The sequence below is a fragment of the Aspergillus viridinutans genome (genome assembly GCF_018404265.1).
Source record: "Aspergillus viridinutans IFM 47045 DNA, scaffold_2, whole genome shotgun sequence".
NCBI lineage: Eukaryota > Fungi > Ascomycota > Eurotiomycetes > Eurotiales > Aspergillaceae > Aspergillus > Aspergillus viridinutans.
The window spans coordinates 419475-446450 of record NW_025091218.1 but is presented as its reverse complement, the minus strand read 5'-3'; the positions used below and the strand labels follow the sequence as shown (position 1 = coordinate 446450).

The window sequence follows — 26976 nt, the reverse complement described above, 5'->3', positions numbered from 1 at the left end:
ACAAAATGCCTGTACAAGGCATCAGGACGGCAGCTAAGGCCAGGGTATGATGCAAGCACCTTGCCAAACAATGATTGCCTCCTTTCAGTGACTGACGTACTGCGAATTACAGAACGGCGTGGGCGCCTTCATCCTACAATGCAAACGTTTGGATTTCCACTACTGCGACTGGGCTGGTAGTTCGAGAGGCATGGTGTAAGTCCAGCCCTCCTTTTACTCTATCAATGAATCAAATTAAGTGGTTCTGTCATGCAGCGCTTTCCTGAAACACTCTCTACCCTCCTTCGCCAAAGCCAACCCTCAGATCGAAATCCGAGTATCACCACGGCCGCACAAACACCCTGTAATCAAAGGTCACTATATCAACGGACGAGAGAAAGCCATCTGCGTTCGGAATATGGAACCTGAACAAATTCTGAACAAGGCGAATCTGCTCAAGGAAGCCAGCGGCGAGAAGCTCAAGCGCACCAAGAAACCCGTCACCAGTATCAACGAGAGTGTAAGAGGCATCTGGTCCCCGTACCACGGAGATCTCAAGATGGTATGAAGCAGTGTTGGGGATGTTTAGAGTGGTGTTGAGGCTCCATCTTTCAGCCTTTTCTGTGTATAATGTATATCATGGGTTATTTCTATGCTGGTCGTGTTTTTCCTTAACAACCCCAAGGCCTTTCTATTAGGGGTCATTGCACGGTATGTACAAAATAGATACCTTTCAATGTCAGATAAACAGCGGGTTGCATGAACCGCTGCTATGGATCGTTATCTACTACAACTCAGTCATAGCACTTCTGAAAGATAATGGCTCCGGTTAACAAGTCTTGTCTCTTCCTTGACTATGATTCGCGCCAGCATTTATGATCTTTTCCTCAGATCATGCTACATTGCGCCAGTTCGTGGTTTTGCCTACTTGCTAGATGCCTTTTGCCACTGCTTATAAATTTATGCATTGGGCGGCGGTATGACATCTCTCCACCACAGACTCGGAACCAGCTAGTGCCTCCACCAACAATAACGGGAGGCCCTACCGACTCCGGATGCTCCAGCGTCCCTTACCTTCCATGTTCTCCCCCTATCAGTCCAGCTCTTTCCGTTTAATGACATTGACCTCACATCCTCGACATGAACGGTGATTCAGGCATCCAGTTTGTGGCGGCGCGGCCAAGAAAGGTTTGTTCCATTGCATTCATGAACTACACAGAGCGGGGCATTTCTTTACGATACCAACACAAACCCACCAGAACTTTTCGCAAGCATATCTAATGACTATTCTTCATAGCGTCCTCATCATCATATGTCTGAACCATCACGAAGCCAGCATCAGTCTCGCTGGCGCTCAGACGCTGAACCATCCTCGTCCCAAGGCCACAATTCTCCGCATAGCCGCCCACCGTTGCCACCGATGAGATATCCTGGAGATGGATATGATTTCCGTCGCCCGATAATGTCTGACTCTCCTCTAACAGAGGATGTAATAGATTTGACGAATGAGCCAGATAGTCCGGAAGACCAGAGAAGACCGCAAAATGGCAACTCGCGAACAACACCACGACTACCACGATTTGGAAGAGACATAATGGCCGAAGTGGTCGATCTTGAAGAACCAGAAGATATAATTCGAGTAGATTCCCCAAGCAGCCCGGAAGTGCAGTTTGTCGGAGCTACCGTTCGCCAGCCAGAGTCAGTGCCGGCACCTCCGCCTAGAAATCGGGGCTTCATAGGGGCGAATCTCTGGGATTTAATACGATTGCAACGTGAAATGGCACCGCGTCATCTCATGTCAAGAGAGGAAAGCTTCAGACAAGAAATCGCATGGAGAGCACGAGAGCTTCAACGTCAACGTGTTCCGCCCGATGAGGTGGATATGTTTTTGCTTGGTGCTGCGGAGGAAGCTATCGATCTTGAGGATGCCATGGATCTCGCGATAGTCGGGGATAGGTCATTGAGAGTTGAGTATCCTACTTCTGGGTTGACTTCAGATAGAGGCTCCCGTCAGAGCTCGTACAAAGCGCCAAGTCCTCCCTCCGAAGGATTTACGAGAAGCGCTGGGGAGGACGATCTGGTCGTGTGCCCAAATTGTGATGAGGAGCTCGGAACAGGGGATGAGACAAAGCAACAGATATGGGTATCGAAACCTTGTGGACATGTTCGTGCCAGCTTCCTACCATATGTCGGGACCTAGCTGACTTTTTCCAAGGTATACTGTGGCGAATGTGCCAGGAATCGTGCTGTTTCCAAGGCTAAGAAGACTCCCCAGAGAACCAAACCATTCTCTAAATGTCAGGTCATTGATTGCGGTAAACCTGTCAGCGCACCTAAATCAATGTTCCAGATATACCTCTGATCGCCGGTATTCTGTGGCCGTATGTTCAACGATGATCGGGTTCGCATGGTGTGTCTTCGGCGGAGTTAAAGCGTTTTTTCGGTTTCCCTATTCTTGATACCCCATTGCATGTGTACTGTGGGCGCGAGGGCATCAGATTTTCTCTTCCCTTGAGGGACTTTTTCTGGATAGTAGAGGCATGAGGCATCTCATTTATTCATTCTACCTTGAAACAAACATGCATTTTCCTTGCCTTGTGTAGCGATCCTGATTGTAAACCTCTTAAGCCTAGAGTGATTGAGGATAATTAAAAAAGAGAAATTGGAAACGCATTTGGCTAGAAGTACAAAAGAGGTTCCTTCTCTGTAAGGTATCATGACTCCTGTGCTGTCAAAACTGTGACTCCACCTTCGCTGTTCAATGCCACAATGCTCTGGGCAGCAGAGCCCCAAGCCACTGCTACTGCTGGAACGGCACTGCGCAAAGGCTCCGACCATTCTTTGGACGCCTTCGAGTATTGCTGAACAGTCACACCGCTGGGGCCACCAGTGAGAAGGAATTGCCCAGTGTAATCCCAGCAGATAGAATCTATCTGGCTGCCCGTCTCCAGAACCTTGATCTCCTTCGAGCTACGAAGATCCCAGATTGACAGAACAGTCGAGTTATCTGCCACTGCAGCAAGGAACGTGCCGTTCTCGGAGAAGTAAAGGCACTTGACGGGGCCAGACATGGCGTAATTGGCGGCGGCCGCGCCAGACTTAACGTCGAAAATCTTGACCTGACCATCTGAGCCACCAGCAGCGATGAGATGTCCATCAGGGTGGAATGCGACGGTATGAAGAGCTGAAGGAGAAGGGGGGGAAATTAGTCTAGGTCGCAAAATGAGGATTCAGACCTTGCTTACATGCGTCTGTGAAAATTTGAGTGACGACAGAGTTAGTTGTCAGGTCATACAACACATAGCTCTTATCAACGCCAACGGAGCCAATTATGTCGCCAGTAGCATGCAGAGCAAGAGCAGTTGCTGAACCAGCATGGGAAGAAAAGTTCGCCACTTCTTGGCCATTCTCAAAGACCTGGACGGCACCCGTAGACGACGCAATGACTGCCTTATCACCAGCCCATACAGCACTGGTAACCGGGCCGCTTGTCTGCAGATTCCCAACGACACGTTTCTCAGACAGGGAGTAGACACCGACGGTGCCATCAGAGCCCCCTACGAGAGCCATGTCTCCGGCCGCGTTAACGGATAGAGCCTTGCCGCCTCCGCAGAGAGGCTCGGACGTCTCAGTGGGCTTGTATGTAGAAAGGGCGTCGCTCGTAGCCCAGCCTTCCGGAACAGGTCGCTTGCGACGAGTCTTGGACAGCCTAGGTGAGGTTAGCATTACCAGAGACGAATTGAAATAGCTATTAGCAATGTCACGTACGACGCCTGTGTGCTTTCAATTCTTGCGAGAACAGCATCGGGTAAGCCAGTAGAGTCGACCTGCATAGCTTCTTCACCTCCGGCGCGACCGGCGCTAACAGTCACCTTGGACAAAGCGTCGCGAGCTTCGTCTCTTTCCTTTGTTAACCTCGCAATGACTCGTACAGCAGCATCGTGTTGGTAGAGAGCTGCGCTCAGCTCCTGCCGCGTCTGGGCAAGGGTCTGACGCAATGTGTAAGTTTCGAGCGCCAGCGCGTCCCATTCTTCTTGAAACACGCTGAGCAATGAGGGAATGGATGTGAGGGTAGGAGGTCGGGGTCGGACAACGCGCTGGCTTTTCACTTCGATGAGCTCGTCGACCGAGAGTTCCTCTCCATTTACTGGATCTTTTCCGTTCTCGGCAATATATGCCTCGATGAGACGTCTTTCGAAGACGCTGCCTGCTCGCTATTAGACGAATGAAGCTCGGGAAATCCTTAGATCCTTGACATACCGCTCTTGGGCGAGACGACTGGCACCTGCGGTGCCTCTCCCGAAACTGTTCAATGATTAACTATAAACATTCAAGCAAAACAAGACATGGAATAGATGTAACTCACTTGCGCACAGCATTGTTTTGTGTTATGAGTTGGTTGGTCTAGAGAGAGGTTGCTTGACGCGAGAGCTGCCGCCGCATTGGACTTTTCGACGAGACAAGGCTTCCGCCCTATCTGGGTTAGCCGCACCGCAAAGCTGGCTGATCGTCCATTGCTTGGCACTCATGCAACTCACGCACTGTACAGAATTCCAGGTTCATTTCGCTCTTAAGCAATACTACTCCGCGTGCAAGTATCTCTGTATACTCTGATCATGGTATAACCATCCGTGCTCGGTTAAGCCACCTCGTTTTCGTCCTATTAGTCCCTCCTTATTGCCAGGATGCAGTTCGATTGAGAACATCCGCGCTACTAACAGACATTGAAGAAGCATTAGAATTTAGCTATTGTCCACAAGCATCGCTAAACCGATCTCTGACTGTGCCTTTCTCTGATTCGGGACTAACGCGTCTTGTATTCGGGAGTCATGTCCTTCAACGCGAAAAATCTCGCCTATGGTATGCTATAAGTTCTCGCTTACAATGCACTTAGTCTAACGCCAGGTAGAGAATAAACAGCCCGCTTTTCTACAGAAACTTAGAAACCAGTACGGAGATACGTCTGGTCGTCTTGAAAGGCCCGCTGCGCGACCTCGATTAGCGAAGAAAGATGACGTGGACGATGACGAGCCCACATACATTGATGAAGAAAGTAACGAGGTGATATCAAAGGAAGAATATGAGGCACTATTACGCGGTGACGAAAAACAACAGGAGTCATCCGAACAACAGTCGGGTCATGAGTTGAGAAAGGACACTGAAAAACCTGACGTCGAGGGAGCGTCAAAGCAGAATTTGGCTGGAATAGGAGGCCCAAAGAAGAGGAAACAGGCGAAAGTCATTGCAGATGATAGTGTTGAAGCCGAGAATGACACGCAGCAAGAGAATACTGGACCTCAGAAAGCAAAGCAGAAACAAAAGAAGAAGAAGATCAAGCTATCCTTCGATGAATGAGGCAAACATGCTATACTTAGTTCTTGATAACGTCTGTTAGATAATGATATAATGGAGTATAGTACCTTTGCTAATGCAGTTTCGGGTAGATATATAGCTGTACATTGGTAAACCCAGTAGGCCTGTTCACCATTTGACGGACAAGGTGAAGGCATGTCTCTCGCCTAGAACCTCTGTCAAGTAATTGTTACAGAGCTCTCCTTTGGTGTGTTGTCATCGGCGATGTTGAAACCTCTCTCTGACTTCACATTATCCGAAGATAATTTTTTTTTTCCCGTTTCCGCGACAGCGGAACACCGAGGAACCGACCCTAAAGTTCATCTTACGAGGACTCTCTCTGGTTGTCAAACCTGGAAAAATTTGATAGACTCGATGGTCCTTTAATATGCCTGTCGTTAATGTAGATGATCTAGTCCGTCTCCAACAGAGGTCTGAGGACATACGGAATGTGAGCTACCCCTCCATCCCACCTTGATGTCATATTTTCTACTTGTTCAGTGCTAACCATACCGCAGATTTGTATCCTTGCCCACGTTGTGAGTACTCTACAGCATAACTGACTGCCTGAGCGCTTCTAATCCTGATTGTGACGATGGCTTAGGATCATGGGAAGACCTCCTTAACGGATGGTCTCATCGCCACAAATGGCATTATTTCCCCGAAGTTGGCGGGCAAGATCCGCTATCTGGACTCACGTCCAGATGAGCAGCTTCGAGGAATCACTATGGAGTCGTCGGCTATCTCCCTGTATTTCTCCATGATGCGTCGGTCGTCTCCTGATGCTACTCCTCAGCCCAAAGAGTACCTGATCAACCTGATCGACTCTCCTGGACATATCGACTTCAGCAGCGAAGTATCGACAGCTTCAAGGCTCTGTAACGGTGCTCTAGTTCTTGTTGACGCCGTTGAGGGCGTCTGCAGTCAAACTGTCACAGTGCTACGTCAGACTTGGGTCGAGCAGCTCAAACCGATCTTGGTCATCAACAAGATCGACAGACTGGTGGGAGAGTTGAAAATGAGCCCCAGTGAAGCTTACTCTCATTTAAGCAGACTCTTAGAGCAAGTCAACGCCGTCATCGGAAGTTTCTTCCAGGGTGAACGGATGGAAGAAGACCTCCAGTGGCGAGAGCGCATGGAAGACCGGATCAATGCCTCCGCTGCTCGAACCGCTCAGAAGCAGGAACAAGGCGATGAGACAAACATGAGCAGCATCGATGATGCGGAATTTGAGGAAAAGGGTGATGAGGAAATCTACTTCGCTCCGGAGAAAAACAATGTCATTTTCTGTAGTGCCATCGATGGCTGGGCTTTCACTGTTCGACAATTTGCCGCTCTCTACGAGAGGAAACTAGGAATCAAACGGTCGATTCTTGAGAAAGTGCTATGGGGAGACTTCTACCTTGACCCCAAGACGAAACGTGTCTTGGGGCCGAAGCATTTGAAAGGACGTGCCCTCAAGCCAATGTTTGTTCAACTGGTGTTAGACAGTATCTGGGCTGCATACGAAGCTACAACTGGTGGAGGCAAAGGCAAAGGGTATGTTGCATTAGCCAAGATTGGAGGTTGTTTTGATACTGATGTTATATTAGCGATCCAGCTTTGTTGGAGAAGATCACCAAGTCCTTGAACATCACAATTCCGCCTTATATTCTTCGCTCGCGTGATCCCAGAAATATCATGATGACCCTGTTTTCCATGTGGCTTCCGTTATCAACTGCTCTTTTGGTGTCTGTCATTGAATATCTTCCCAGCCCTCCGGCTGCCCAAGCCACTCGACTACCAGGACTAATTGACGGCTCCCCTGGTGCTGAATTTGTCGACAAGAAGGTCAAGGAAGCAATGGTAGCGTTCAAGACAGACACAGACGCTCCTGTGGTAGCCTATGTCAGTAAGATGGTTGCGGTCCCTGAAAGTGAGCTACTGGCTAGCAAAAAGCGCTCCGGTGCGACCTTATCGGCAGACGAAGCCCGTGAAATCGCACGCAAGAAGCGAGAAGAGATCGCGAAGATGCAGGCGGAGGCAGGCGGAAATTTAAATGAGACGGACGACTACGCGCGTATCACATCCTCGTTCGAAGTGACCACGCTGGATGACAGCGAGGAACAAGGGGAACCAGAGGAAAAGGAAGACCCGGAGCACTTGATTGGTTTTGCACGATTGTACTCAGGCACCCTTTCGGTTGGTGATGAGGTCTATGTGCTGGCACCCAAATTCTCTCCGGCGCATCCTCATGCACACCCTGAGCCACAGAAGGTGAAAATCACGGACCTATATCTCCTTATGGGCAGGAGTCTGGAGCCGCTCAAAACCGTTCCCGCGGGAGTGATTTTCGGTATCGGTGGCCTTGCAGGTCATGTCCTCAAGAACGGAACTCTTTGCTCGCAGCTCGAAGGTAGTATCAACTTGGCTGGCGTCTCGCTAAACGCCCCACCGATTGTAAGAGTTTCCCTTGAGCCGGCGAACCCTGCAGACCTGAACAAGATGGTCACCGGTCTGCGTCTCCTCGAACAAAGTGATCCATGTGCTCAGTATGAGGTCCTCCCTAGTGGTGAGCATGTGATTCTGACTGCCGGTGAATTGCATCTTGAGCGCTGCATAAAAGATCTCCGCGAGCGCTTTGCCAAATGCGAGATCCAGACCGGTCAGACAATCGTACCTTACCGGGAAACAATTGTCAGCGCGCCGGAAATGGCACCTCCAAAGAAACCAGAACTTGGCCGAGGATGTGTCCTGACGGTTTCTCCTTCGAAACAGCTGACTGTCAAGCTGCGTGTTGTGCCCTTGCCTGAAGCAGTAACGGACTTCATCTCCAAGAACGTTGGAACAATTAAGCATCTCCAGTCCGAGAAGCGCTCAGCGGGTGAGGCCAAATCCGACGCGGAAGCAAGCAACGGGTCGTTGGAGACCACACAACAGGTTGAGTCCGGTGATGCTTCTGGAGAAGCCCGAGAGGGCAATCAGCTTTCCTTGAAGGACTTCAAACAAGAACTCACCAAGATTTTCAACAAGGAAGTCAAGGAGGACAAAGAATTATGGGCAAATGTCGTTGACCGAATCACTGCTTTCGGTCCTCGACGGGTTGGACCGAACATCTTGGTTGACGCCACTGCGGTAAACACCTGTGAGAAATTGTAAGTCTGACTACACCCTCTCCGACAACTTCGTCAATCTAACTGGCGCAGCCTGCTCGACGACCCCAACCAGCAGCCCAACGCTACAACCGAAGAAAGCAGCCGCGACTCCCTGACGGTCCGCGACTTCAACGACAAGATCGCGCACGCCTTCCAGCTCGCAACAGGTCAAGGCCCTCTCTGCCAGGAACCCATCCAAGGCATCGCCGTATTTCTGGAAGAACTATCCATCAACGCCAGCGAAGAAGAACTAGACCTCGGTCGCCTGACAGGCGAAGTCATCCGACTAGTCCGCGAGAGTATTGCCCAAGGTTTCCTTGATTGGAGTCCCCGGATCATGCTCGCAATGTACAGTTGTGAGATCCAAGCTTCAAGTACGTTTAGTCCCAAACCCAATTACCCTGTTCCATCTTGCACATCTCAAACACCGGCTAACAATGCTACAACAGCTGAGGTCCTCGGCCGCGTCTACGGCGTCATCACCCGCCGCCGTGGCCGCATCCTCTCCGAAACAATGAAAGAAGGAACTCCCTTCTTCACCGTCCTGGCCCTCCTCCCCGTCGCCGAATCGTTCGGCTTCGCTGAGGAAATCCGCAAACGAACATCGGGTGCTGCACAGCCGCAGCTCATCTTCGCGGGMTTCGAGGCCCTAGACGAAGATCCGTTCTGGGTCCCGGCTACGGAGGAGGAACTGGAGGATTTGGGAGAGTTGGCTGACCGTGAGAATGTGGCGAAACGGTATATGGATGCTGTGCGGAGGAGGAAGGGGTTGGTTGTCCAGGGTAGGAAGTTGATTGATGCGGAGAAGCAGAAGACGTTGAAGAAGTAGATAGCGTATTGTGATAAAAATGTGAATTGAAATTCTTTGTGAAATCTAAAGAGTCCAGACCTACCATCTTACAAATGGATACTGCAGAGATACAAAATTTGTGCCCTCGAAAGAGATTTTCCCACATCCATCAATCAAGGACTAGGAATAGTAGGCGAGGGTCGTAGAAGATGAGTAGTCCTCCACGCGGAACAAACCATTAATCTTCCTCCCCTGACAAACACAGCTCAGCATTGTGTTGGCCAGAACCATGGATACTAGGGAGGTGAAGAAATAAACGAATAGGATATGTCATCAGGATCAGAAACGGGAGAAAAGATCTCTTCATTCTCGTTTGAAAAGTTAAGAATGAGTAAGATAAAATAGGTCCTTCCATGCTAACAGCCTCGTAGGCGGTGATGCTGGAGGATATTGTTCACGAGAGTGCTGAACATATAGGTATCTCATATCTATGCTTGTTCGTCAACGTCGCGCCGACGTATTCCGACCCGCTATATGGACAATCCGAATGCCGGTRTGATAACAAAGGCATAGTCCAATGGCCCCTTCAAGGACCGAAGAATACCGCGGATCGCGAATTTTCCTCGCACGATCAGGTTTCCGAGATCTATCTCGCTCTGGAATGACTAGAAGACAAGCCCAGAGCGTCGGTGAGATGATCTTCTGGAAATATCAATGGGGTGGAAGTTCGATGATAGGCGACGCCGATTTATTTCAATCCCAAAGCGTCATCCAACCATCGACGCCGATCAAAACGGCCGAGCAACCTTTCGCAATTCTGCAGCACCAGTGACGGGGTCTCTCATCTCTTTCCAGCTAACGGGAAACATCATATTGCCAGCCTCACTACGGGCCATGACGACGCCAAGGTCATTGCGTGCAGTGGTAAGATAATAGAAACTCTGATCACCCAGGGAGATGACGGAACCACGCACAATATCTCCAACACGGAACATCTCATCCATCACGACGCGATCCTTCTCAACAGCACGCACATCTTCCTTCCGGATAAGCGCCTGGAAGCGAAGCTCGTCGGAGCTACTGTGATTCTCAGGATTGGCCGCCGAAGTGAGGATGGAGACGATGTTGTCGTTGTCTGAAGCCGTCTTCGACGGATCGGGGGATTGGGAACTGGCTGACTCGTCGAGCACGACGAGGATGGAGACTGTGGCCTGGCGTTTCTGGACACGGGTGACGCGTGCTAACACAATTGAGTCGACAGCGGGGAGAGTGTTGTACCTCAATTTCGGTTTCGTAGTGGTGGAGGTGGTTTTTGCAGGTGTGGTCGAGGTAGAAGAGTCCGTTTTCCTCGGCAGGTTCCGTGAGACACTGAGGATAGATTTTACTTTGGAGCTGGGTTGGGCTTGTTGGACAACCACTGGTCCAGCAATGGATGCATAAATGTTGGCATTCTGCACGTGGGTACCTGGTCCTGCAGAGTAAGAGGACACTGGCCCCAGGCGCTGACCTGGAATAGCCAAAGAGGGTAGAGTGCTTGCCATCTCGACTGAGCGGCACTAAGAAGTGGCAAGCTTCTTCCCCAAGGCGCAAAAAGGGAGTTGGATTTTGGTTTGGAAGAGGAAGATTGGAAGCTACGGAGTACCTAATTTTTGCTACACGGTCTTACGGAGCGCGGCTCGGAAGGAGGTTTCCCCGGCCTATAAATTTAGCCAACGCGATCACAGATGCATAAACATATCGATGGGAAATTGATGAAAGAAATGGATTGTTTCTCAATAAATCTAGGTATACTGCGATTCAAAGTATTATGACCTTTAAATCTGCTCTAGCATCAATACAGTATTCATGTGCAGCACAAGCAGGGTAAAATAAGCGTGACAGTCCTGAAAGAAAACTATAGACGAACAGACAATTATGGATGAGAATTCTAGCGGGAATCCATAAACGCACCAAATGCTCGCTGACGAAGGAAATAAGCGTAAGAAAAGACACCGAATCAATGCCCGCTTAGCACCCTGTGGTAAGTAAAGGTCCGATGTGTTGAGAATGGTAGGAAGAAACGTCAAGATATGAACGAGAAGGAATGAAGCGGTGACAATTATGGGATAGCATCGCATTAGCCATCGACAAGAGTCTGTTTTGGACCATTTCCGAGTAAACCGAGACATCGCCGTGCCAGCGCAATGACCTCGGCCTCACCATCCTCCCCATCCTCTTCGTCTGATTCGATGTTCTTGTCCGAGATCGTTTTGACCATCTGTACAATATCTTCTGATTTTGATATGTAGCCGATGAGTCGCTTGTCCTCCGATTCCAGCAATTGAAGGAGAGTCCAGATGGCAATGTGCTGGAAAGTAGGGTCACCGCTTGCAAGGAACCTTTTGAGATAACCGTGGATGCCGCCGTTGGGGTCAGCCCAGTCACGAACGAAGATCGAGTAATCGCCAACTGTTGCTCATTAGTACTTGCGTGGTTAAAAAAGTCGTAGAGCGATGGCTGGTGACATACCTTTCGAGGAGAGGTTGCCCAAGGCAGCAGCACTGTTGCCCTGGACCTCGATACTTTCGGAGTTCGTAAGGGGAATCAGCACATCGAAGACACCAAGATTGAGCAGATGAGGTTTCAATTCATCGCTGAGAGCCAGCACAGCGATTGCAGCGGTCATTTCAGATTGCACACTCAGAGGAACCCTAAGGACCAGATCTTTGCATTTCTGTACGGCACCGGCCTGCAGAACAAGCTCCTTGTTGCGATCAGAGCTTGCGGCAAGGTTGCGAAGTGTAGATATGGCGTGACATTGTATCTCTTCGTTGTCTGTCGAACCCAGAAGGTCTACCAACGGCTTAAGGAAGCCTGCGTCGATGATAGGCGACTCGTTGAGAGGATGAATGGAGATATTGCGGATGCATGCGACAGCAGAAAGAATGAGGGGAAGGTATGACGACTGCAACAGGCGCAGGAGAGGCGGAAGCCCCTTTGCACGAACAATCTCCAGCTGATATTTCTCGTCGGAAGCGAGATTTCGAAGTGCAAGGGCGGCTTGACATTGAACTTTGGGAGTGGAAGAGTCCATGAGGTGAACAAGAGACTGAACCAACCGTGACTCTGTCTGGGCGAGCCGCTTGCGATTCGAGGCATCGACAGCGATATTACTGAGGGCGGTCGTGCAATAGTATTGTACATCGACGTCAGGGGAGGAGAGCAATTGAACAAGCACAGGGATTGCACCGGCATTGACGAGTTGCTGTCGGTTGTCATCTTCGCGAGTAGTCAGCCAAGCTCAGGACCGTTCTACGGTCCAACCTACCAGAATGCGTCATATTCAAAAGCGCTCCAGTGGCATTACGTTGTACACGCATGTCCTTGGATTTCGCTAAACGGATCAATGGACCCAGAGCTCCCGACCGGGCAATCTTGGCCTTGTTGTCCTCATGAGTCGCTAGATTGGTGATACAACCCACCGCGTTGCATTGGACCTCGACATTGGGCGACATCATCTGACGTATAAGAGGAGCCAGCCCTCCCAGAGCAACAATGAGCACCTTATTCTCGGCTACAACCCATCAGCACTACTCGACGACGATGTAAGATTGAGCGACAAACCGTTGACGGCAAGATTTCCGAGAGCTGCGCTAGCGGCCCTTTGAACTTCAATGTCCGAGCTCTGTAGGAGGAAGAGGATAGGCTCCAGCGTGTCCCGGTCAACTTCGCGCACATCTGCGACAATCACAATAACGTCAGTCCCAACTTCTGGTTTACAACGGTGATATGACATACCTCGCTCAGTTATCTCGGCGAAAGTCAAGCTAGCACTTCGTTGAAGGTCCACATTATCAGAATAAACCAGGGTGCTCAGGGCGCGAAGCGGCTCGCCGGAGAAGAAGTCGGTTTCGGCTCGCTAGAACGCAGTAAAGTCAGCTTCCACAGCAAAACAGAGGCCCGAGTACGTTGATAGATATGTCAGGTGCGAAGCGCAGGTGCATAGGCGGACAAAACTAGACGTACGTTCTCCAAGTAACCGAGCAAGTCGGATACGGCCTCCCGCTCATTGTCTGCTAGCGTTGTCTCATAAATTCCATCTCGCGAGCGACCTCCGATAGGACCGAGACAGGCCGTGATATGACACCAGCGGTCGACTGCCGATAGACAGGACAGACACGCGTTTGCGATTGCAGTCATATCTTCGGTGATGGGAGGCCAGAAGGCCCCGCAAGCGTCAGTTTCAAAGCGAAGGTAGGCGTAAGGGACGGCAGTCGATCAAGATAAAGGGGGGTAGCTTTAGTTTCCCCCTTGTTGTTCTCTCTATCTCCGCTCTTTCAGACCGGGAGCTTTCGCGGGGATGTAAGCGATCCGGGGATGCGACTGATCGAGCAAGGAGATGCAGGATGCGAATGGAAGTCGATTGGCGATGACAGAAAGGACGGGAGGCTTTGCATATAGCACCTGGAGCTAGCTGCTGAGGTAGGCGCGGGAGGGTAGGGAACGTCGTCGCGTGATAGGACGGGAAGACAAGGTGAGATAAACCCTCTCTGTCTCTAGTTGATGAGGTAATTATTCTCTTGATTCTTCCAAGGTCTGTGTCCGACCTTTGGAATGCTGAATTATGAGACGAGAGGGAGGGGGGAAGGGTAGGAGATGGCAGACGGCAGGTTGGTTTAGGTTTAGCAGGTCTGCTGCTCCGTCTAGTTTAGCTGGGTTACCTTAGTCTCGTCAACGGCGGCTGTCACTGGAGAAGGAAGCTCCAAGTGAGACTAACCATGCTTCGACTAGGTTTCACTGATGGACGTAGCAGGTATCTAGATTATCGACTGAATAGATAGACAATGTCGAGCACCGTTTATGCGACTACAATTAATCTTCGCTACCTAAAAAGCTTCTTGCTACAGTTCAATTTCAAGAAACCCAAAATGCAGAGAGGTAATTCGTCCTCGTCAGCTTCCGCTCGCCTCTGTTTATCTCCCATCTCGCATCCGCCCCAGCCATGCTATTTATCCGCCATGAACCACACGAAGGCCTCCTACTCCCCTGAACAAGGCCACCAGTGACAACTTCGCAAGCTCGCTTCGAGGGCTACTATTTGCAGAACCCAAAAACATTCTCATAGCCCTTTCAATGAGATAAATCCGCAGCAGAATAAAGCCCACATATGGGAGTAGACTGTCATCACACTACCAACGGCAAGCATTTGATCGATTCCGGGAACTAAAAAAGGCATAATCCTACCAGCAGGCCTGGTTCCCATCTACGTTTGCCTTGCCGACTTTCCCTTGAGGCGCAATGATGTGCAATCATTCTCTTCTGTTGGCAAGTGTATAACATGACGGTCCTCTTGTTAGTTGATTGGAACATTGTTTCCGCTCCACCCTTCCTCTACGTCCAACTTCCTTGGTGAAGTGTGAAACCCATCGAAACGAATATTGGATGACTAGTCCTAACTCGTTTCTTCTATCGATTTCTAAACATCCTAAGAGACCAAAAATGGCGACTAGAAAATGACGCGGTGGATCACCAGACAAGTGACGGATGATCAACACGACCAGGGTGTTTCCGAGTCAGTGGATGGTGGGGGATACCACTTTGAGAAACGGCCAGAATCAGGATATCGGTTCGTCAAAAATTGTCAAAAGTACGTCCATTCTACACATAGCGCTGAGCCTCGCGCAAAGTCCGATCCTGAGACTAAAGGCTTGAAATCCCACAAGTTGATGTGGACTGCGCTGCGTTACCATTACTCCGCCCATTTCACCACCCAGAGAAGTATTTCATCTGGCTAGCCAATCTTTCAAATATCTGCACTTTGATGTGATAAAGGCACACAAACACACGAATTATGATCAAGTCGAGAAGTTCGGATTTAACTCACACTTACTTAGACTAGCTAGGGGTCGTCATTCCAGCCACTCAAAGCAAACCAATCACAACATCGCCATATAGCTGCGCTTTGATCTTGATATCGACCTCAGCAACCAGATCCAGATGAATGGTGATCTTCAGGCTGGGTTCTTTTTGCTCCTTATTCCTCCTGCTTGGATCCTTCTTGGCTGCATCTGAGTAGCCGTCATTGACCTCAACATTTTTGACCTCAACATTTTTCTTTTCCCCGTCGCTGAAAGATTCAATATGACAGATGAATCAGCACAGTATCTTTGGCCCGAGAACACGTTGTGTTCTTAGGGGATGAAAGAAGGCAAGACATTACTTACGTCACGTGGTCCGGGTTCATGTTTCAAGTCTCCAGTACTTCTTGTGACGGAGTGGGTTCAGCGTTGTGGTTTGTCAAGATTGAAATATCGCTGCTGTGAAGGATAAAAAAGGGGATACTGGGCGAAGTTCAACCCAATGGAATCGAATCTTCTCTGCGCAAATGCAGCTTTTTATCAGAGCGTCGGAGAATGATTTTGTCCCACCCCTTAAGCCACTGGCTGAGATCATAGAGTCAATTTGCCTCAGAGCTTATCCCTAATTAAGATTGAAAAGCCTGTCAAATATATCATGATGAGCACAGCGTGTGTTTCTGACTGGTTGTCAGGAAAGGGCAATGGCCGTCGCTTGAGGGGGGGTAGCTGCCGAAAGCGGAAATACCACCATGTCATTCAGCTAAAGTTGTCCAACGAACCCCAATTATTTAATATCTCGCAGGCCGAACTCTGACTTATGCCTGGTTTTAGCTCTGACGCTAGCATTAGGAAAGTTCTCCATTCCATCGAGATGGTTCTCGGAATCGTCAACATTATCATGATGTCAACCATGATCCCAACCATGATACCAGGCCTAGTGGGGCTTACAGAGGATGACAAGCACAATCGAAGAGATGACCACGACCTGAAACGCGAGGATGAGAGGCGCAGGCAGGCAGTTGATCGGACACAGCCGTCCAATCTGCAAGTTATAACGAACTTCCAGGATGGCTCAGTAAAGGAACGACTCCAACTTGAGGGTGCCAAAGTTTATGCGGATCCAAATAGGAAAGTATGTCGTTCCAAACTAAAACTGCCTGATAGGTTTTACCTGACAACGCGCAGTTGTATATTACAAAACATCCAAGCCCTGAGATGGTCCTATTCAAGGGCGGTTTCTACCCGCACCCTGCGTTTGGGCGAGATAATACATCAGGATTCGTCTGCATTGGAGCTGAATGCCCACCCACTCTGCGATGGGTATTCTGCGATGTATCGACGTCTGAGATGCGGTACGGGAGTCGGGAAGATAGTGAGGGTCAGATATGCGGTCCTTGGGATGCTACACAAGATGAGCAGGAATACGTGACACTACAAGATAATCAGTGGCTGGCTGTGCAGTTGCCCAATAGTGAAGAACACCAAGCATGGCAGCTCTACTACAATGGCAAAGACAGCAGTGCAACATTGCCAGCTGGAGCAAGCTTCATGGAGGTCCATCTGAGACGACTCCCAGTGGCATAGCATATTTGAGCCGCATCGAGAAATATATTTCCTCCCAATGACCCAGAAATATGCTGGCTCTAGTTGTATCATTATATGTAAGCACAGACTAAAGACTGTTTATAAGGTTCACATTGCGAGGAAAGACAATTTTAGATCCGGCATCAAATCTGCGGCTTGAATGCAAACCGTAGTACCTAGAGAGGCTTAGAGAGGTACTGTGGTCTATTTTTGACATATTCAATCATGCTGCAGCTGAGATACTCTCAGGCGCAGATGACGTCATCCGGGCTCTCAGCATCTCCGCATTGTGTCCGATTCGCCCCGAGGGATAGATAATAAATGTGCCCATCCTTCGTTCATCTATAGAGATGTACGTGATAAAAAATAATATCATGAGATACCCCTATTAGGAAGGCGTCAGAGTCAATGATCAATAATATCTGCTCTTGCAGCATCACAAACTGAGCCATTGTTGCGACCCAGCCAATGTGCGCTTCAGCCGTTTGAACAAGCCTTTTCATAAAGTACCTTGACAGTGATACCGCTTAAGGGTCCGGTGTACCTTACCGGAGGTAAGTTTCCATGAGGGGAATTACTATCTGTTCACCCCGATCCTAGAATGTACTCCTCGCTAGCTAGGTACCTGGACGATTTGCAGATGAAACGGAGGAGTTCTTGAAGAAGTGTCGCCGGAAACCAATCCAAGGTCCGGTACACTCATGGCTTCCCGGCGATATGACAGCCAGAAAATGGAATCTATGCGCAGAGTGCCTTGTGCCTCGACTCTGGATATCAAATGCAAGGTTAATGATTTGTCACATTGCCCACGTGAGAAGGTTTTGTCTACTCCGTGGAGACGTTCTGCATCACATGAGACGTGCAGGATATGTCTCCATCGAAGAAACCACAACCAATAATAATAAAAGCAAGCGTCCAACCACCTGCGAGGCAAATCCTACGGTCTGCCATCTGCGGTATGTTTTGGGTTGCCCCGCAGGCTACAGACACCGCACTAAATCCCCAGAGGGATCTTTGCGCATGGCATGACCAGGGGAGGGGAGGAGGAGCAAAACCGCAGCGACAGCAATTGCCTATCTACGGGGAACATTTGGACATTATTGAAGATACTAATTGCAGTAAGGGCTGTTGTCCATTGTTTGCCTGTAATGGCCGCGTCATTGGAGGATCCGATGGGGAAGAATGTTAACTGGAGGATGAACGAAGTGGAATTTCCTATGAGGCCCAGCGGCCCCATTCGAATAAAGTATCGCCTCCCCCAAGCTAGTACCTTATCCCTACAAGTCTTAAAGGGGGTTCGTAAGAGTAGGAGATGAAATCAATTCTAGAGCGGATTCTCCCCAATGAGTCGACAAGGTCACACTAAGCCAGTAATCTGTGGTAATTTGCCATTCTGTTCATGCATTTTTAGTCCGTTCTTTTTGTCCGTCAAGTAGTCTAATCACCTAGACTACCTATCTTGGTGTTGTAGTCCTACTCCTTAGTCTACTTACATTCTCGCCCCACTGGAGATCTTACCATCAGGCGGTCCTTGAACGGCTCGCATCGTTGGCCACCATCTTCTTCGGCGCAAAAGCACGAATCCTCTTTTCTTTTCTCTCATCATCCTCCCTTTGAAGATTTCTTCCAATCCCCGAATTTCTTACTCGATATCGTCGTCGCATAAGCTCTCTCCTGTGCAAACAGTTCCTGAGCTGCAATGCGCCAAGTATAACCGCCATCCTCTCTCTTCCCGACCGAACCATTATATATGCCTAGGCACATTGCCAGCCGTGACGTGATACCATATTATCATCATCATATTTGTTTTGCCATCTAAATAACATATTTTCTACTATTTCGTTAACTGGGTGAGAGGTTCTCCCTGAGCAGGATTTGTTTGGTCTGGCACTACTGTGTTTTATTCCATCTGCCTGCTGCCCTGCCCTACATGTCTGCATCAACCGTCTCCGCCTCCACCGCCAACTTCCCAGCCGACTCTCGCTCTGGGCCCCGCCGACGACTAAGCCAACTACGAGCCTACACTCAGAATCATTTTTCACCTCATACCTCTTCCTCTGCAGCAAATTCCCAGCGCTCTTCCCGTCGACATACCTTCAGCAGTCGTGTTTCTTGGTTTTCCCCTTCCTCTGCCTCGTCGACTAGCCCAGAGTCTTCGTCTCTCCCTTCAGCGGGGACCTCCCATCCACCTCCATGCCCAAACAGCGATCAATCTGCTCTCGCTCGTTATAGCTCCGTCTTCTTTCCCAGCTACCGCGCTCTTGACGTAGATTTGCAAACCCGTGATCTCACAACAGACTCGTCACAGTCGACCCCTTCGAACGACTCCGGCGGTGAAAATTCAGTCGAGGCGATGGCGCTTTCAGGAGCTTCGTCAGGGACCTCGAATACACGAGACGACCAGCGAGCGAGCTCGTCTGCCTCAGCAAATCCCACCACAAACGCTTCCGAATCTGCAAATTCGACCGCGAGTCAAAATTCCTCGTCTCCTGGCCTGAAGGGAAAGGCCACCATTCGCTTCTTTCCCCATCAAGATTCCAGCCAAAGCTCCAGACCGTCCTTGCACTTCATTCCTATTTCGCGAACTCTTCCATCGGAAAGTAGTGTAATCCGTGTTGGCCGATACTCCGAGCGCGATGGTATGCCTGTGGCTAACCCCACCGAACCTTCGGATGCCCCTGTCGGATTCAAGTCAAAAGTTGTGAGTCGGAAGCATTGCGAGTTCCTCTATATAAATGGGCAGTGGCATATCAAGGATGTGGGGAGCTCTTCTGGGACCTTCTTGAATCACATGAGGTTGAGCCAGCCAAACATGGTGTCGAGGCTCTACACTATCAAGGATGGCGACATCGTACAACTCGGTATCGATTTCAGAGGCGGCGAGGAGATGATATTTCGATGCGTGCGGATTCGCATAGAGTGCAACCGTTCCTGGCAGCAACAACCCAATGAGTTCAAGTACGGCAGATCCCCTTGACCGGTAGAAATATGTTCAGGGATGATGAAGCTGACAGATTCTTTAGCAAAAACACTGCAAGCCTTATCAAGAACCTTGGCAAAGGGGAAACCGCAGATTATTCAGGTTGTCGCGAGTGCTCAATCTGCCTCGGCTCGGTCCTGGTTAGTATTATTTATTGGAAAATGATATTCGTGAAACGACTGACGACTGACTTGACTTGCAGCGACCTTATCAGTGCTTGTTCATGGCAGCTTGTGCCCATGTGTGGCATTACAAGTGCATCAGCCGTCTTATACATACTCCTGAGTATCCGATGTTCCAATGTCCCAATTGTCGTGCATACACAGACTTGAGCGCCGAGGTGGACGATTCCAACGACTCGAACGATGTAAATGCTAGCAAGCAGAAGGATGATATCCAGGAGCCTGCGCAGACGTCAGCAGCAGAGGCTTCATCAGGAAGCCAAGAACCCTCAGCGGAATCGGGCCCGGCAGCAGCTCCTACGCAAGAGCGCACGGAAAGCAATCGTCAAACAAGTGACGCACCCGCTGAGGAGGGACTAGCCGATAACATCGAGAACATGCGACTTCAGGACGATTCTCCGTTCGAAGCAGAGGCAGAGCGAACTCCGAACCTGGCATCACCTGCCTCTCCTGAACCGGCTGTGAGCAACATTACATCTGCTCCCACAACAGGTTCCGATGCCTCCGTTCTTCCGTCCCACCCCGTTGCGATCAGACAGGCGCGCTCTGACACCCCTTTCCGCTCAGAATCGTCCGATGACAACCCGCTAACGCCTAGAAACGATTCAGGGCCTTTGGCCTTTGATGGTAGAGCTGGCATGCCATGATTGCTGAGGAATGTCCATGTTGACCAGCTCAGCTTGGATACCTTCCAAAACCTTCCAGACTTGCACCTCTACATATAAAGTGCTATCTCTTATTCTATTCAAATCATTCTCATAATCTTTCCCAGCAGGAGTTTTTGTGTCGCCGGTTAAATTCTATGCTGCTGTCTCGCTATTGCACCGCTGCTCGTATTCACCTTTTCGAGATGCCTCATCAGCCGCCTACATATACCCCATCGTTGTGCACCCCATCTGCTTTTTCTTTTGTACTTGCCCACATCATCCTGGCTTCGGCTTTTGGTCGAGATGATTGGGTCTATCCAGCGCATTGCATTTTTATCATGACATCCAGCGTTTTCGCATTGTGACAAGCTCTTTGAACCATGTATCTCTTCCGTGCCCGGCTTAGGCGTTGGCATCCTTTTCTCGTTTTCAGAACTCTATTGGACGATCATGCCAAGTTTGGTGCTTTTTATTGCAGGTCGGTTCAATTGGCTTTATTCATATCACCTACTCTCGCTTAGCGTTGAGCATGCACATATGCAGCTTCAGGTAGGATTAGTAGGTAGTTTGCCTGGGCCACACTGGAGATGGGCTCTAGTCAATAACTGTGCAACCAGTAAGCCTTTCCTCTTTGTTCATCATCAAGACGCAAGCCCACCATTAGACTGTCATCTTTGGTCCATATGAACCAACGCCATTGCAGTAGTGTATACCCCGCCCTAGCCAGTTGGCTGTTAGGCCCAGATCGCCCTTATCTGTGCTTGATTAATGGCTGCCACTCCTCCATCTCGAATGTACTGACGATCATTACTCTATACACATCTTCGCCATGACAAGGTGAAATCTCCAACCATCTATATAAGGATCGTTCTGGTCACCTCACAAATTATAATTCAATTGAGCCGCAATATCAGACTAGTAAGCTCTGGGCTTGCCAGATTTAGACTCGTGTATCCGTAGTTCTGAGTCTGTTCGAACTCCGTTGACCGCTAGATTGTCTGAAACGGTCGCCCCTCCTGCCCGCTAATTACCTCATTTACTTGTTTGTTTTGATAAACAATCCTCGCAGTGGTCAACGATTTTGTTTTCCGTGGAGAGATCAATACAAACATGAGAGTCAGTACGAGCGATCCTCCTTCTCCGACGCTGGAGCGCCAGAACGGCACTACGTTCAGCTTTCGACGCGAGGGCGCGCATCATCATCGGACAGGGACGCATCCGCATCTACTCTCGAGTCGGAGGAAGCCGAGGAGGTATGTATTCTTTCATTGCATTCTTTATATTTGTGAGTGGTCGATGTTAAGTTGTTTAGATGGCCGTTAGTTTTCCGGTTCATCAAGGGTGCTATCCACGGTGCGATTCTGGTGCCAGTGTGCCTGCATGCGCTGTTTACGGCGTTTGTGGTCTACCTTGACGAGTATGTTTTTGATACAGTCGGTCTGCCGAATAGCATTGTATGTTATTCTAGTCTCATGAGTCGCGTTGTGTGAGTGTTTTGCTGATAACAGCTCTAGATTCCGTCTCTGTCTATCGTCGTGGGTTTGATGCTCGTGTTCCGCAATCAGACATCCTACAATAGATTCTGGGACGGTCGCAACGGCATGAACACAATCACGACCTGTGTACGCAACCTCGTCCGTACGATTGTCGCAAACGGCTACAGTGAGCGCGGCCCTCCCACCGCCGCTGAACAGCAGGACATCGAGCGGACAATCCGTGTGCTCATGGCGATTCCCTATGCTGTCAAGAACCACCTTCGTGATGAATGGGGTGCGGCATGGGCTTTGGGGAGTGATGTCAATGAGAATGGTACCGCGGTGTATGACCCCGACTACGCGAGCCTCCTTCCCTTGGGCCTGGAGGGTCATGAGCATGACGGACTGGGTCTGCCTTTTCAACTGACCTTTTTTGTGGATGGGTTTATCAAAAGGGGCGTGGAACGGGGGTGGTTCAACGCTCCCGGAGCGAGTCAGATGCAAGCTCAGCTGAACACATTGACAGATGCGTATGGGAGGATGGAAACCATCAAATTGACTCCCATACCTGTCGCTCATTTGTGAGTACTCTCTTCACCTTGTTGAAATCGCTTGCATGATGCTGATCGCACGAGCAGAATCCATCAAAAGCAAGTCCTCGCGCTGTTTGGATGTGTGCTCCCATTCGCCATGGTCGATGACATGGGATGGTGGGCCATCCCGATAGTCAGTCTTGTGATCTTCACCTTGTACGGCATTGAGGGCATTGGCTGTCAACTCGAAGATCCCTTTGGATATGACCGCAACGACATCAAGATGGATGCCATAGTCGGAGATGCCAAAATCGAAGTCGGTGCTGTGCTTTCGGAGTGGCGGAAGCTTATGGCCTCCATTCAGGCAAATTATCCGCCTGTGGTTGGGAATGACGCTGCCGAAGAAAGGAAAGCTAGCTTTGCGCCTCCTGATTTGTTCTTGAGGGATGCCCCGAGAGTATCGAGGCATTGATTAGGCTGCACCTCCACATACCCTGCAATACCCTTGTTGTCCATATTTTGTTGTATGCACTTCGTATGTTCATAAACGTGATTTTATGATGCGCAACGCGCTGAGATTCCGCACATGATGGGCCCTCCTCTCTGAGTAGACACAGTTGCAATTTAGTAGGATCCATATCCGTCATGTTCTCTGGAGAGAGCGTAATGTTTTGCAGGGTCAGCATCTGACGTGGTACCGTCTCGGCTGGTTCCGAGATCCACAACATCCATGATCGGATACTTCGGTCGTCTGCAGTCATTCTGGATCGTCTAATTGGAACATATATTGGAACGTCCCACCGATGGGCCATGGGGTACTTCAACGAGTGGATCAGACGACACAACCACTTAGCGCGCAGCTGGAAGAGGTAGTGTAGGTAAGGTACCTAGGTGAGAGTAAGACTTATTTCCACCAACGAGAGAAGCTGCGCTAGACCGGATGGAACAACAGCTTGGTTACTCCTAAGGATGACGGTATGACCTCCCCCCGTCATCCTCCACAGGCAGGTGCAACAGTGATTTGCGCAAGTACCTCGGTAGGCGCAAGACCCTGACTAGTGGCAACGCCAGCACGCAATTATATATGTCTGAATAACCACACGCATGCTTCAAAAGACATCATAAACTCCGAGATACACATTCCAAAAATGACGACGAATGACCAACCCGTTGTCATAGTAGGCGCCGGCCTAGCGGGCCTGGTAGCAGCCTACGAGCTCTCCAACCGCAACGTCCGGTCCATCATCGTCGACCAGGAAAACGAAGCCAATCTAGGCGGACAAGCATTCTGGTCGCTCGGAGGAATCTTCTGCGTAAACTCAAGTAGCCAACGCCGATACGGCATCCGCGACAGTCGAGAGCTAGCCATGGAGGATTGGTTCAGCAGTGCAGCATTCGACCGCGAAACGGATCATTGGCCGAGAAAATGGGCAGAAGCGTTCGTTAACTTTGCGACGGATCATATGGAGTCGTACCTCAATGCTTTGGGCGTCAGATTCATCAGTGTGGGCTGGGCTGAACGGGGCAGTGGGCAGGCTGGCGGCCATGGAAACTCCGTCCCGCGATTCCATCTCACATGGGGAACAGGGCCGGCGATCGTCGACGCGTTCGCTGGTCCGGTGAAAGAAGCGGCGAAGAAAGGGCTGGTTGAGTTTCGATTCCGGCATCAGGTTGATGAAATCATCGTTGATGCTGAGACAGAAGCTGCGGTGGGTATTCGGGGGCAGGTGCTGGAGCCGACAGACGTCGAGCGAGGCGTTGCTTCTTCGCGGAAGAGCGTTGATACCTTTGAGCTTCGGGGCGCTGCGGTGCTTGTCTCCTCAGGTGGCATTGGCGGGAACCTGGATTTGGTGAAGAAATACTGGCCAGTGGATCGGCTGGGTCCTAAGGTGCCGCAGTCTTTCGTCCTGGGGGTTCCTGCGCATGTTGATGGGCGCATGATTGATATCTCCCAGAAAGCTGGAGCCAGCGTGGTCAACGGTGACCGGATGTGGCATTACACTGAGGGATTAACCAACTGGAACCCGATCTGGCCGAAGCATGGGATTCGAGTCATTCCTGGACCATCGTCTCTGTGGCTCGATGCTGCAGGAAAGCGGCTGCCTCCGTTTTTGTATCCCGGCTGCGATACACTTGCTACTCTACGGCATATATGCTCGACGGGGTATGATTATACTTGGTTTGTCTTGAACAAAAGTATCATCGCTCGTGAATTCGCCCTCTCTGGGTCAGAACAGAACCCGGATATTACCGGCAAAAGTATCCTTCTTATACTCCAGCGGATATTCGGTTCCAACGGCACGGGCCCTGTACAGGCCTTCATGAAGAATGGAGAAGATTTCATCGTGGAGCCATCTCTGGAGGAGCTACTTGAGAGAATGGACAACCTCGGACAAAAACATGGAGGTCCTCCTCTGGATACGGACCAAGTTAAACGGGAAATTGAGCTCCGCGACGCACAGATAGATAACAGTTATACCAAAGACGCGCAGTTGATGCTAATCCAGAATGCGCGCAACTTCTGGCCTGATAAATTCAGCAGAGTCGTCAAACCTCACAAGCTCCAAGACCAGAGCCACGGACCCTTGATTGCCGTCAGAATGAACCTCCTCACCAGAAAGACTCTCGGTGGAATAGAGACAGACTTGAGCGCGAATGTTCTCCGTCCGGACGGGACTCGCTTCACGAACCTATACGCCGCTGGCGAAGTTGCAGGCTTCGGAGGAGGAGGTGTGCATGGCTACAATTCCCTTGAAGGCACATTTTTGGGGGGCTGCATTTTCTCAGGACGAACTGCAGGCATTGCCATGGCCGAAAATCTGGTGAAGGACGCTACGACACAGTCCTCGTGGACTGCATCAGGGTTGTTTGTGGATTCATAACGGAGGCTCCAGTGCAAGAACACCGTCCAGTATGGAATCCGGACTAGCGTGAGCAAGGACTTTAGTCACTGCCTGCATGTCGCTCCCGTATTGCAAACTTCTATCGTCTTCAGGTTCTGCCAGCACAATCCGATGGCGAAAGGCTTTTCTTGCCGCCAAAGCCACAATCGAGGGTGTCAAATAGTCAATCCCGTGTAATGTTGCGAGTAGTCTGCCAGGAATGATTAAATGTACTCTCTAAGGGAAACAGAAGCTGGACATACTTAGAGAGCTTCGTAAACTGCATGTTTGATCGTGCTGTGATGCCCCCAGCAACAGCGCGGCTTAGTCGCAAGAATACAACAATATCTTGCTGATACCGTGTTATGTCTGCACTAACTGAGACCGAGGCGCTTAGGCGTTGTATTTGGTCAAGTAACTTTAACCCAATTCATTAGCAGGAGGTCAATCCAAAGGTTAAAGAAAAGCATACTTTTTGGTCAACTGCTAGACTCTGATTCTTTAGCTGAGCATCCGATTTACGGACCACAGACGAGGCTGACAACTGTCCATCTGAGAGCCAGTCGGTATTTTCTTCTAGGTGAACATAGCCGTCCGTAGGGTCATGAAAGTGAGAGAGGATGAGATGGTCATTCTAGCCGCACGTCAGTAGATAACGGACATCTATTGCACAAAACGAAGACACGCACCAGGTGATGATTCAAGCGAGGGTGAAGCTGGTCCGAGCTGCGCACTACAAGAGGGACGAAGAGGAAGTTAGGCCGAGCTTCAATTGGGCCATGATTTGTGTTCAACCGTTTGGAGCGCATCAACTGTCGATAGTTCAGCAAAGTATCGTCGTGATGATCAAGAAATCCTACCTCCAAAGCATGAAGTTGTATACCCTCGTCAACATAATTGAAGTTCTTGGCGACAACGACGTCGACGACTCTCTTGTCCCCAAAGACATTGCGTAAACCAGGCGACCTCGTACCATCCCTTGGCTCCGTGGTATTGTGATGGATTGACAACTGGAAGGGTTAGTCGTAGTCGTGTAGTCAAAGTTGTGGCTATCATCATACAGATTCAGCACCCTTACGCGGGCGTGAGTACGGCGCATTCGCCTGGAATACATCTGACACTAGAATTTCAGAGTAAAAATCCTCCAAGGAGGTAGCCGAAGAGCATTCAAGAATTTTACACGTCCGGCCGAAGATACTTGAGCATATCTATGAAGGTATTAGCGGCTTGTTGAGCAAGGAGCGAACAATCAGTGTACAAAATTACCAGGGCCAGTTCTTTCGCAACGTCATGGATGCAGTCGTTTGTTGTCTCAATGAGACAATGTTCATGAACAGCAAGAGATACTAGAAGCGCAACTTCAAGATCTGAAAGATCAGAAATAAGACTGCTTATGTCTTCTTTATCATCCATGATGATTGACTCCTGGAGCCATGGTGTTGACGCTATTCCAAGCGAAATAATGGGTCACGGGTTGATGAAAGATAACAAGTTGTAATGGCACGTAATGATGCCTAAGGTATAGTTGACCCAATCGAGATTAGCGCGGGAGTAGGACCCCATGTCGACCTTCGGATAGGAAGGCAACAGACCGCGGTCAA

At 49.9% G+C, this 26976-nt stretch overlaps 13 protein-coding genes across 13 annotated transcripts; 8 read left to right on the top strand and 5 right to left on the bottom strand.

Annotated features, from left to right (window-relative positions):
* Positions 1–5: 5 nt before the first annotated feature.
* Positions 6–547, top strand: Aspvir_003755 (mitochondrial 54S ribosomal protein mL43; the record flags this gene model as incomplete). The annotated part of the gene is made up of 3 exons (XM_043267004.1): positions 6–44; positions 113–195; positions 256–547. The coding sequence occupies 3 exons, from the start codon at positions 6–8 to the stop codon at positions 545–547; spliced, it is 414 nt and encodes a 137-aa protein (XP_043122939.1).
* A 572-nt stretch (positions 548–1119) lies between these two features.
* Aspvir_003754 (putative RING finger domain protein) lies at positions 1120–2179 on the top strand (the record flags this gene model as incomplete). Its single annotated transcript, XM_043267003.1, has 2 exons — positions 1120–1167; positions 1277–2179. The coding sequence occupies 2 exons, from the start codon at positions 1120–1122 to the stop codon at positions 2177–2179; spliced, it is 951 nt and encodes a 316-aa protein (XP_043122938.1).
* Positions 2180–2693: 514 nt separating this feature from the next.
* Positions 2694–4358, bottom strand: Aspvir_003753 (WD repeat PRP19 family protein; the record flags this gene model as incomplete). The annotated part of the gene is made up of 5 exons (XM_043267002.1): positions 2694–3163; positions 3225–3688; positions 3748–4186; positions 4240–4284; positions 4346–4358. 5 exons carry the CDS (start codon positions 4356–4358, stop codon positions 2694–2696), a joined length of 1431 nt encoding a protein of 476 aa, XP_043122937.1.
* A 450-nt stretch (positions 4359–4808) lies between these two features.
* On the top strand, positions 4809–5334 carry Aspvir_003752 (DUF4604 domain-containing protein; the record flags this gene model as incomplete). Its single annotated transcript, XM_043267001.1, has 2 exons — positions 4809–4839; positions 4889–5334. 2 exons carry the CDS (start codon positions 4809–4811, stop codon positions 5332–5334), a joined length of 477 nt encoding a protein of 158 aa, XP_043122936.1.
* A 385-nt stretch (positions 5335–5719) lies between these two features.
* On the top strand, positions 5720–9294 carry Aspvir_003751 (GTPase RIA1; the record flags this gene model as incomplete). Its single annotated transcript, XM_043267000.1, has 6 exons — positions 5720–5782; positions 5850–5870; positions 5936–6870; positions 6924–8465; positions 8517–8839; positions 8915–9294. 6 exons carry the CDS (start codon positions 5720–5722, stop codon positions 9292–9294), a joined length of 3264 nt encoding a protein of 1087 aa, XP_043122935.1.
* Positions 9295–10043: 749 nt separating this feature from the next.
* On the bottom strand, positions 10044–10796 carry Aspvir_003750 (exosome non-catalytic core subunit CSL4; the record flags this gene model as incomplete). Its single annotated transcript, XM_043266999.1, has 1 exon — positions 10044–10796. The coding sequence occupies one exon, from the start codon at positions 10794–10796 to the stop codon at positions 10044–10046; it is 753 nt and encodes a 250-aa protein (XP_043122934.1).
* Positions 10797–11371: 575 nt separating this feature from the next.
* Positions 11372–13434, bottom strand: vac8 (protein anchor VAC8; the record flags this gene model as incomplete). The annotated part of the gene is made up of 6 exons (XM_043266998.1): positions 11372–11703; positions 11764–12513; positions 12563–12808; positions 12859–12972; positions 13033–13153; positions 13261–13434. 6 exons carry the CDS (start codon positions 13432–13434, stop codon positions 11372–11374), a joined length of 1737 nt encoding a protein of 578 aa, XP_043122933.1.
* Positions 13435–15156: 1722 nt separating this feature from the next.
* Positions 15157–15478, bottom strand: Aspvir_003748 (uncharacterized protein; the record flags this gene model as incomplete). The annotated part of the gene is made up of 2 exons (XM_043266997.1): positions 15157–15361; positions 15459–15478. The coding sequence occupies 2 exons, from the start codon at positions 15476–15478 to the stop codon at positions 15157–15159; spliced, it is 225 nt and encodes a 74-aa protein (XP_043122932.1).
* A 485-nt stretch (positions 15479–15963) lies between these two features.
* Aspvir_003747 (uncharacterized protein) lies at positions 15964–16676 on the top strand (the record flags this gene model as incomplete). Its single annotated transcript, XM_043266996.1, has 2 exons — positions 15964–16224; positions 16278–16676. The coding sequence occupies 2 exons, from the start codon at positions 15964–15966 to the stop codon at positions 16674–16676; spliced, it is 660 nt and encodes a 219-aa protein (XP_043122931.1).
* Positions 16677–18606: 1930 nt separating this feature from the next.
* On the top strand, positions 18607–20485 carry Aspvir_003746 (FHA domain protein; the record flags this gene model as incomplete). Its single annotated transcript, XM_043266995.1, has 3 exons — positions 18607–19634; positions 19700–19796; positions 19859–20485. The coding sequence occupies 3 exons, from the start codon at positions 18607–18609 to the stop codon at positions 20483–20485; spliced, it is 1752 nt and encodes a 583-aa protein (XP_043122930.1).
* Positions 20486–21595: 1110 nt separating this feature from the next.
* Aspvir_003745 (bestrophin family protein) lies at positions 21596–22965 on the top strand (the record flags this gene model as incomplete). Its single annotated transcript, XM_043266994.1, has 4 exons — positions 21596–21738; positions 21798–21939; positions 22000–22541; positions 22599–22965. 4 exons carry the CDS (start codon positions 21596–21598, stop codon positions 22963–22965), a joined length of 1194 nt encoding a protein of 397 aa, XP_043122929.1.
* Positions 22966–23641: 676 nt separating this feature from the next.
* On the top strand, positions 23642–25375 carry Aspvir_003744 (FAD-binding dehydrogenase; the record flags this gene model as incomplete). Its single annotated transcript, XM_043266993.1, has 1 exon — positions 23642–25375. The coding sequence occupies one exon, from the start codon at positions 23642–23644 to the stop codon at positions 25373–25375; it is 1734 nt and encodes a 577-aa protein (XP_043122928.1).
* A 433-nt stretch (positions 25376–25808) lies between these two features.
* Aspvir_003743 (uncharacterized protein) lies at positions 25809–26788 on the bottom strand (the record flags this gene model as incomplete). The annotated part of the gene is made up of 5 exons (XM_043266992.1): positions 25809–26009; positions 26065–26187; positions 26236–26385; positions 26437–26583; positions 26642–26788. The coding sequence occupies 5 exons, from the start codon at positions 26786–26788 to the stop codon at positions 25809–25811; spliced, it is 768 nt and encodes a 255-aa protein (XP_043122927.1).
* Positions 26789–26976: the final 188 nt, after the last annotated feature.